Raw genomic sequence first — 10,743 nt, 5'->3', positions numbered from 1 at the left:
CTGCCGCAATCACACAATTATCTGTGATGGTAGACCAATATGGAGCTCATGTCATGAACCACACTCTTACTCAAGGACTAGGACACCAGCGGGATGAAAGCAGAACTATGCGTTGGAATCAACATTTTTTCTCTGCCATGTCCTATTTTACACAATCACATACACTGTATACTTAAATAAAGAGAATATTTGTCAGGTGTGTCGTGATTGATTTATACTGTACTGTTTTTCTCCTTGATAATCTGGAAACACATTTTGTAACATGATCATCTCATTTGCAGACAGGTTGAAAAAGAGACTTGGTACTTGAGTCATGCGGTGCCTTCCACCTGAACAATATGACACTGTCGGGGTAGTTAAATATTTAACCACTGTGACTTTATTCTTGGGCTTGAGCTCAATTGTTTATGGCTTTTCACCTGGAGTATTAAGAATGGGCTAAATCTGCAAAATTGAATGTGAGTTCCAGTTTAACATGCCAATCTGCGGGGGCATTTGGATGCAGTAGGCTTAAATGTAATTAAAGCAGGAAGTAATGCATGAATTATTAATTGTATAATGAATAAAACGTTTTATAAAACATTTTCTATCACAAAATTCATAGAAATAGGCGTGTGGTTGAGCATAAATAATAATTTGGCTTAATAATAGTGGAACTGATGATTATCTACTTTCTGGATTTGATCGTACAAGTATTGAAGAATGTGTTTTTCTTTTTTCATTGAAGTTGTGACAGCACGTACAGGTCACGAGCGCTGTATCGGGGTGGCCATTCGTATTTGATTGGAGACTGGTTGAGGCAGGGCTTTTTCAATTGGTTCTTGATCCAATCAATCGGTTTTTGTGGCTTTTCATTTGCTACCAGTCCGTTTCCGTTTTTTTTTAATAAGCTCCGTTTTTTTCTTGTGTCGCTCTCTTTCAGCTAACCGCTCTTTGACCACTACCTACACTTGCCGAAGATTTCTACATTTCCGCCAGATAAAAAGACAATATGGATGATTTTGACATGCTCAATGCACCCGCTGCTGGAAACGGCGTTGGCTCAGAGGAGGACCCTGCTGCGGCGTTTTTGGCCCAACAGGAGAGCGAAATCGCGGGGATTGAAAACGACGAAGGCTTCAGCATCTTAGACGGTGGAGATGTCCCTTCGTCACTGGGGGATTTTAACGGTCGGTGACTGCTGCAGTCAGTTGAAGATACTTTGCTCTCACATCCTTGATGACATTTTTCTTACAGTCGGACATTAGCGTAGATCCGAACTTATTTTTAGTCTACGATTTTTGTTTATCCCGGTCACAGCTAGCTGTGCTAAGCTAACCTGACCCCTGACAACACACTACTGTAACATAAGAAGAAAAATAATACAATCACATACATAAAACACTGCGGTAGAGGGAAACATTAATCATGACTGACGTTTTAATGGCATCGTGTAATATTGAATGTCATGAATGAAAGAATGAATGAAGCTGTGTGACTTCAGGGTTTGCTTGCCAACAAGAGGACGACGATGTCGCCTCGACATTAACGTCCCAGTGGCTATACTAAAGACATATTTACGAAAAAGGCATGCTTTTTTTAGATTTTCTAAAATGAATTATCGTGGAAAATGCCACGTAATCCTTAAAATTGCCTGTCGAAGTTTGCTAAATGTTCTTGGGTCAATTTTGACGAATTTGTAGCTTTAGTTTGCTTTCACGGTCCCCAAGTTTCATGTTATATGTATTGTCGTTGAACATTCAGCCCTTACGGTCATATTAGTGAGAGCCTTACATTTAATTGTCGTGGCCCTGACCTAGGTCTTCATTGAACTTTGTACTGAACTGATCATATTTCTGCAGAGGTGATCTAGGTTTTAAAGAACACTGTCTGCTTGAATTATAACGCAACCTTTCTTGCTCTCTTTGTAGACGGCGCTGTCAATGGAGAGTTCCATGGGGTAATTAGTCTTTATATTATTTTCAGATTATAATATGTACGGCTTTTTTTAAATTCTTGATTCTTAGTTTGCAGCGTCAGATCAGCAAAGCAACGTGAGAAAGTGTAATGTCAGACTTTTTAATTACTCAAATTTTAATTGTTAATCAGAGTTAAATACCCAAATAAATTTGGAAATCTACCTGTCAACTAGGTAAATCATGAGGGATGGCACCATATGGACGTTTATGTTTATGAGGGAAATATTTACTTTCACTCTCATAAGGTAAAACTTGTACTGCTGTATGTACTTTCAGAAACTTTGTTTTAAATCATCTGGCTGCTAGAACCTTCCGATTTCCCTTTCCTGTGCTGTCATTGCAACATTGCTGCCTTTTGCAATGTCAGGACTTCCTTTGGCCTGTAAGAGAAGAACAGTTAATGGCATGGATATTGTTTTTAGAGAAAACCAACAGTGTACATTTTGAAAAATGCACTGATGCAAAGGGACAAAAACTGCAAGAATGAACACTGCCACTCTGAGGTGGTAGTATGAGTGATCAGAACTGTAAGAGATACCGGTTATCACTCCGATGTCTGTAATGTTTCTTAGGAAAGCAACGGCCCATCTGATGCCTATGCAGCAATTTCCAACGCAGATCGCCTGCAGGCAGAACCTGAAAGTCTTCGCAAATGGAGGGAGGAACAAAGAGAGAGACTGGAGATGCTTGGTAAGCACAGAAGAAGAGCAGCTCGATTACATCACGTGGTGTGAGTTCCAGCCTAGGTGTGTGGAATTCAGTTGAACACTTAAAAAAACTGCAACAAAAGACACTTTATCCTCAATGCCAACTTGTCAGTTTTTGCCTAATTATTGCATTTAACCCTTTCAGGGATAGTGGTTACTACAATGGACAGCTTGTCATGCTTTCAGGTTACAAGGTGCACGAAAGGGTGAATCAGCTGAAACCAGATTTTGATCTGTGTTGAATTGTATTGGAAAACAAATAGTTGGGGCAGACAAAAGTTTAGCCAAAGGTTGATTTGCATGCAGGGTATGTCTGCATATCTGTCAGTAACCCGATTAAGGTGTGCTAAATGTGCTCATTTGCTGCTTTTCCACTAACGCAGTTCCATATGGAGCCTTGCTTGGCTCAGAGTGCTCGCTTTTCTGTTAGATTTTTTGGGGGGGCCGAGCGATGACGATGTAGCCGCTTTTCAGAACCATCTTCACAAGAGCAGGCCTTCTGGTGCCAAGTGGGGTTGTGCCCTCCCTGTCATCTAATTGACTCACAACGATGGAGCAAGGATCTCTGCTGCTCACGCCCATTTCCTAGTTTTTTGACGAGCTAATTAATAAGCCCTCGCATCCATTGCGGGCTATTGGAGCAGCCTAAGCGGCTGTGAGAGGGACTTGAAAACACCGGGCAGTGGCTTGGACAAAAATGAATATTAAAACATTGATTAATTTTGAGTGGGACTAGTTTTGGTATACGTTAACCTTCAAAAACATATTTGTAGATCACTGTACGCAGGCCAGGTTTCCAGGTGCTTCATGAGCTGACAGAACAGCTGTGTACCATATTGACTATGCTCAGCAGCTTCAAATCTTTTGAGTCCTACCATGTAATGGGATTGCACCCGGATTACAGGTTTTCATCTACTGGATCTCTTGTTCATGCCTCCAATCTTCCCATCATGTACCTTGTCCATGAAGGTCCCCATATCACTAGGTTCCTCCTCAGGGAAGGGATGTCTTGTAATTTGCTAATAAAGTGGCAGCATTGATAAGATGGTCTGCACAGATTGCTTTGTCAAGAACCAGTCCATTCAGGACATTATTGGCACTGAATAGGTCCTATAGGTGGATTACCTCTAGTATTCCAGAATCCTCTGTTATATGACCTGAGGAGTCAAAGTCAGACTGAAGCAAGTGAAATCCTCTCAAACGTTGTAGATTTTTCAAGGATCTGGTAAAATTGCCTTTCTAAATCTGATCTCGTTGCACTTACCTCCCTGGCCAGATGATAATTCTCGCAAGCAAGAGACTGAATGGAAGACCAAGGCCAAGGTGGAACTTGAGGAGTGGCATGCCAGGCAAAATGAGCAACTGGAGAAAACCAAAGCTAATAACAGGTACAAAGATTGCTTCCATCTCGAGTGAACTTATTGGTAATAATATAACTTCTATGTCAACAATAAAACCACGGTTTAAAATATCAATTTAAGTATGACTCAGGCCATAAAGAGTACAGTCCTGGTAATAACAAATTTGCCCTTGTTTTTTTTTTTTCCTCGAGCTCCTCAATCAGGTTTTCAAAATAATAGAACAATTATGTAATATGGTAAATATGTTTTGTCATATTTTCGAAACACTAATGTAGAAAACCAAATGCAGATGTAAAACATCTCGTTAATATCCTAATACACACAGATGTATACTTTATGTACAGTAATGTGTGTGATATATGTAGGGGGAACTTTTCACCTTCATAAGTGTAAGAAGTGTTGGCGTACAGTTAATGTGCAGTCCTTAGTTGTAAGCCGTTGATTTTGTCATAGTAATGCAGCGTTGCAGTAACATTCGAATGTATTGTGTGTTGATTCACGTGTTTTTGAAAAGAAGACTTTTTTTGTCTTGAGTGATAGATGAGTGCACTTTAGACCCCCCACCGCTAGGTAGCGCCAGCGCACTTGACAACGTCCATCCACCATCCATTTACTTTCGTGTCCTTGCAGTGGAAGGATGATGTCAGTTGGTGGCAGTAATGTGCCATTAAGCTGCGTTGCCAAATGCCAATTTGCGCCACAGAAAAAGGGCAAGCCATTCGGTAGAGGTGTGTTCTGTGCTCACATTTTCCATGCTTGTCGGTTTTTGGAGAGCAAATGTTATTACTGTGGTTTTATACAGGACCATACTAGTGAGTGCAGTCAATATTTATGGGGGGGGGGGGGGCGGGGGTAGAAAAAAACCTTAGAAAGTTAATTGCCTTTCTATTTCTATCAATGGGGAGAGATGATTTCTGGTTTGAAGATACAAGTCTGTTCGCAGAAAAATTAAGCTCATCTGAAGGCACCGTTGTAATGTAATGAATTTCAAATTATAATAGGTACTATATAAAATGTTATTGTGTGTGTGTGTGTGTGTGTGTGTGTGTGTGTGTGTGTGTGTGTGTGTGTGTGTGTGTGTGTGTGTGTGTGTGTGTGTGTGTGTGTGTGAGTGTAAATAGGTGTTTGTGTGCGTGTGTATCAATGTCCTGTGAACAGTCCGGTTGTAATGTTAAAAATAAATTATTCGAGAAGTTTCTTGGTTAGCCTCATTTTGTAACATTAGACATTGTATATCATTTTGGAACTAAAGTGTTTTTTTTTTTTTTTAATACAAACACTAGGTTCTGGTGAACGTCGATAGTATGTGAATTTTTTTATTTACCGTGGGACGATCCTGGGTCACTTTGGGGAGGAAAGAAATTGCGTGTTTTTCATTGGAAATAATGGTTAATCCCGATTAATTTATTGCTTTCTTGTTTGAAAGAAATCACATGGAAAGAGGAATTTAATATCATTTGCATATGGAATCACAATGTTAAAGGGGGTGAGGGGAATCAAGATGGGATTTTTCTAAATTGGCCAGCAGGAGAACATTAATTAACCACATGACATTTCTGACCAATAAAATTGAGCGTCTTGTGTCCGAATTCTGGTCTAACCAACATGCCAGATTTTGATTGTCCTGTTGTACTATAACTCTTGTTTCCATCCTCTTTTCTATTTCCCCTGCTCTCTCTTCTGCCCTCTTGCTGCTTTGTCACGCGGGCGGATGTTTGTCCAGGGTGCTCGATGAAGACTTCTACAAGCAGCCCTTCTCTGAGCTCATTGGTTATGTGTATGTTGCTTCAACTAACATCCTCTGTTCTCATTTTATGCCTTTTTTTCCTTTCCATTTTCATGGCATCATACTTATCTCATTAGATAGGACATTGTAGTTTGCCATCAGTCTGTATCCCATCCATCATAGTCCAGGAGCATCGCTCGTGTTAAGATTGTACGTTGCGACCGATTCAATCGGCATGTCACACATGAGAGGAATGCAACTGCATGTCGCAAATCAAGTTCACACTTCCTGTCGCATCTGTGAAGTCTTTTTTTTTTTATCCTCTCTCATTGTGTAATTGTGTGTGCACGTTGTTACTCATTTAAAAAAAACTGCCTTGGTGGCACTCATTTTTTTTAAACTTAGGAATTTAATTGGTCCCTAATGAAATAGGATGTTTTGAAGCAGTTGTGTTACAATACATTCTTATTGTTTATCGGCATTCTTGAATTTTTTTCTCTTTAATTGGGTTGCACCGTCCTTGCACCCCCCCCCCCCCCCCGCTACCAAATTTGGAGTGAGTGCATCCATTCAAACCAAATCAAGTCATTGCACTTTCAAATATGAGATATCCAAGGAGGAAATCCCACATTTATAGAACTAACAGTTTCACTCAAATATATGTGAAATGAATTAATTGGAATCACCTCCAATGGTCGACGCCATCGTTTCCACATGGCCATACAAACTTCATCAATGTTCAAACTTAGTCGCTTACCAAAGCAACAGCACCGATTGGGGAAAAACCCCATCAAGTCTCTCCGACTAATCAGTGGTGACTTCCTCCTCACTGCAAAATGATTTTATAATTCATTTACAGTGGAGCGCAAGCGACGCGGGTTCGTTTTTCAGTTTACCTTTTTGTGATATTTCTCCGCTTTTCTAGGCCAGCCTGTGTGGAAATATGTTAATTGTACGTTCCCAGAAAATGAGGAGCGTTCTTTCACGTATTCACAACTGCTTCAAACAGGGCATGCCAGCCAGTCTTTCGACCTGTGCAGCCTTTGCTTTTACTATCTGATTGCTTCAGTGCTCTTTAGCCTGCGTTGGGGTGTGCATCCTTATCTTTTTAACCAATCCAGCACTGAGCAACATATGATTGGCAGTCATTATTTTAAGTACAGTATAATTGACGATATATATATATTTTTAATCGCAGTATAGTTTGTAATTTTTGGGTGTGTGTAAACCTACTGGAATTATTATGCATACCTCAATGCAGTGTATGGGGTAAGTGCACAGAATTTCCTGTCTGCGATTGGAACTAGTAGCAAATTGAGATCAAGCATCCACCTAATTTGCTTTAAGTAGTGTAAAGTAGTTGTGCTCATTGTTTTGCTTTGACCAGCCTTTAGAATCGGCTCCCCTTGATCATGAAGACCACAGTGTCCTTGTGGAGCAAACAAATGACAAGCATGAGTTTTCCGGTATGCAAAGTGAAGGCTGTCCACTGATCATGCTGTAACTTTAGAACGGCTAGAAAAAAATCAAGACAGTCAGAAATACATAACTCACCTTTTGCATGTCAGCTTAAAACATCTGCAGAGCTCAAATTTAAGTTGTCTTTCATTCTGACCCCGCCCCCTCCACCCCCATCTCTTTGTCTCTTCTCAATTCTGACCTGTGAAACAATTTCTTCCTCCTTTCTTTTTCCTCTGCACCTTTAAAGCACACACATTAACCATCCTTGCTACCGCCTAGACCAGTTAAGTAACGAAACACCCAAATGTCCATTTAAGTTCATCTTGCTTTTGTGGTGGGATTTGACAAAATTTTGTGTCTTAGCTCCGTATGCAGTCAAAACCTAGCTTAGTTGATCAGTCGTACGGATTGCCTCTTTTTGTGACGTGCCTCGTGTTTGTTGTGACGGTGACGTTTGATTTGCTCCTCGTCTCCCAGTTTTGCTTTGTGTCATTTGTGTTGTGGCTACAAGTTGTTTTGTTTTAGTCATTAATAGCTCTTAGTGATGGGAGTGCCGTCTGTAGAACTAGCTCAGTAGCATGCAGCCACAGAATGGATTGAAGCACTACAATAGCGGTCCACGCGTACAAGTTGCCTCGTTTTCTTGGTGGTTGTTCCTTCAGTTTTGAAGGCAAACCTTTCTTTGACAAATACAGGTAACTGCACTCTTATTTTAGGGGAGTAGATTGGGGTCCATTCTTCCCTTTGTGTTTTGTTCTCGGGTGGCCTCTGCTGAACCAGTTGACGCTTAATGTGTTTCCATGACAGCACAGTAAATGAATCTCTTGGCTCAGACTTAAATTGGATTTAAAGACGCACGTGAAAACCAATGAAAACAAATGACTACTAGCTATGACAATGCCATTTCAAGTTAAGCTACTGCGGCAATTAGCAACGATATGAAACGTGCTGCACAGATCCTCTACCTCAGTTGTCATTTTAAAGTAAGCTACAAGAAGTCAGTATATGATCCAAAAAAAGAAGCTTTTTAAATTTATATCATTCTAATTCACCAGACCTGACATGAATGGTAGCGTGTCAAGAACTGCATATCGTCATTTTGTCGCAAAGTTCATTGGCATTGTCATGTTGCAATGTTTTGTCAAAGGCTGTCACAGCAATGGTTTCGTTTTTATAGTCACGATACGGTACTTGCAGAACACATTGAGGCAGATTTCTTTTTTTTTTTCCCACCACAGAAAAACCCGATGGGAATGCGTCATGTTCTTTGTTTGCTATGCCCCCATCTATTCCAACAAAAACAATGTGTCAGGTTTGATTTTACTTCAAACAACAAACTAGTTTGGTCAAATACTTTTGTTGACATGCAAAGAAAGTGAACTGCGTGTAAACTGACCTGCTGAGCCCAACTCCAAACCTCGACTCTCCACTTGTTGAATTGTCTCTTCCTGGTTTTTAAGTTAAAAGCAGAGCTGCATTTAATCTCTCCGGAAAATGAATAGCCACATTCCCATTCAGACTTGGGCTCCCCTGGTTTTCAGCAGAGGAATAACTCGGAGCCGTTTAATATTATATTGCTCATCTATACATCACCTCTACCGCCTTTGACAAGTTTCTGTCGTCCCTCCCTGTCGGGTACAGGGCGGCCGAGGAGGCCATGATTTCAGACATGGACGAGAACAACCCAGGCACGGAATGGGAGCGGGTGGCTCGCCTGTGCGACTTCAACCCAAAGTCCAGCAAGCAGGCCAAAGATGTGTCCCGCATGCGCTCCGTCCTCATCTCCCTGAAGCAGTCTCCACTTGTCCGCTAGGGTGCGCGCCGTATCGTTCGCTATCACCGTCAATGCAAACACAACCAACAGCCGATGACCCACACCTGTACTTGGAAGAAAAGACGGCATATTCCCCTTCTCTCGATACCCATTTACCACACTCGCAGCTCGTTTTCACTCTCGTGGAAGCGGCTAGCCTGCGATTAAAAAAAAACCCACAACAGAGTATTCTTCTCCTGACGGGCCAGGCCTTTGGAACATCAAATCACTGTTTTGTCACAGATTTTTTTTTTTTTTTTTTTTTCCAACGATATGTTCTCCGACCAAATACAAGTCCTTGTTTGGGTCCACAAAGCCAGCAGATGATACCGGCCCCATCAAAACATGCTGTATCCCCTCAAACTCTTGTAAGATTTGATTGTGTGTTTTTTTTTTATGTCACATAGTGTCACAGCGTGTGAGTTACCCATACATAAAATTCCTCCGAATTCCAGTTTCTGTTTAAGGACCAAATTACAAAAAAAAAAAAAAATCCAGTAAGTGTGTTTTGAAGTGTCAGTGTAGTGGCGTATTGTGTTCAATCTATGCATCTCCTTGTGAAAAGCGCCTACTGTCGGGAATAGTCCAGTCCATTACAATTCAAACATGTTGACAGCTCAGTGTGTGTACGTACTCTATGTGCACTTATGTACATATACAGAAGGCAATATATATACAGAATATAAAACCTCTATGTTCTAGAATCTGACGGTTGTGGTTTTAAAGAGAGCTAAGTATTAGTCAAATGGTTGACCATGCATGTCCATTGCCCACTTGTTTCAAAATCAGTAAACAGTCAATCAAAACCGTTGTCCTGTTTTGTTTTTCCCTCTCATTTGATCTGTTGAGCTTTCCTCCTACCTAATTAGCTTAAAAGTTGTTCAAGGACAAAACCTGTATGACTAGCACATCAGGTTATTCTGTGAAAGTTTGAAGTTATTCAGGTAGGTATTTTCTTCCTTTCAGTTTGTGAAATGCCTGCAGCAAGTAGTGTTCTGGCTTGCACGTCTACCTCACAGTTTGGGCTTCAATTCTCGGCTTCGGCCTGCGGCGGTAGCGTTTGTACATTCCCCCATGCCTGTGTGGATTTTCTACAGGTACTCCGATTTTCTCCCGCAAAAACATGCATGTTGTGTTCACTGAAGCCTCGAAATTGGCCATTGATGTACTGTACATGAGTGTCTCCATTCACAAAGGACCAGCCTGTGTCAACAGTGACTACTCCAGGAAGTACCAAATTGGATCAGATTAAAACATTTTTGGCTTTACAAATTACCATGTCCAAAATGCATATACAATAGTGTGTGTGTGTATTGTTATCATTTAACAAGTTGAATCAACAACATTGTCATGAGTTGCATTTCGAACAAAATCAGATGAGAGGGGCTCCAACTCACCCCGACTGCAATTCAAACAAGCACTATAAATGAACCGCTGGCACCGTGCTACTTGCGATTCTGCCATTCTGCATTTGCGTAGCAGGTCCCCATGCCGGCTGTGAGTGGCCCTATTCATGCACATCCAATTAAATCAACAGATATAGATATACTGTATATTTGCAACTTTTTCAAGAACCGTAACGTACATCTTGTGTTCTGTACTCCTTGAATTGAGAAAGAAATCATCAACAGCATGTTCCCACAGTACAAGTACGAATTCAAAAGATAAAGATGCATTTGACATGGCAACTGTTTATGCCATTTTCTTTGTCATTTGT

The 10,743-nt window shown here is 40.9% G+C and overlaps 1 protein-coding gene across 2 annotated transcripts; it reads left to right on the top strand.

Moving 5' to 3' along the window:
* The first annotated feature begins 887 nt into the window (after positions 1 to 887).
* Positions 888 to 9,832, top strand: clta (clathrin, light chain A). Of its 2 annotated transcripts, XM_052083576.1 has the most exons (7): positions 888 to 1,169; positions 1,911 to 1,939; positions 2,531 to 2,648; positions 3,942 to 4,053; positions 5,750 to 5,803; positions 7,461 to 7,496; positions 8,855 to 9,832. In XM_052083576.1, the coding sequence occupies exons 1-7, from the start codon at positions 992 to 994 to the stop codon at positions 9,024 to 9,026; spliced, it is 699 nt and encodes a 232-aa protein (XP_051939536.1). In that variant the 5' UTR covers positions 888 to 991; the 3' UTR covers positions 9,027 to 9,832. The 2 variants fall into 2 exon arrangements, with proteins under 2 accessions (XP_051939536.1, XP_051939537.1); XM_052083577.1 differs by lacking the exons at positions 5,750 to 5,803; positions 7,461 to 7,496 and having other exon boundaries at positions 892 to 1,169.
* Positions 9,833 to 10,743: the final 911 nt, after the last annotated feature.

Source organism: Hippocampus zosterae, chromosome 13 (assembly GCF_025434085.1).
Source record: "Hippocampus zosterae strain Florida chromosome 13, ASM2543408v3, whole genome shotgun sequence".
In the NCBI taxonomy this organism is placed as follows: domain Eukaryota; kingdom Metazoa; phylum Chordata; class Actinopteri; order Syngnathiformes; family Syngnathidae; genus Hippocampus; species Hippocampus zosterae.
This window is presented reverse-complemented; position numbering and strand designations above follow the sequence as displayed.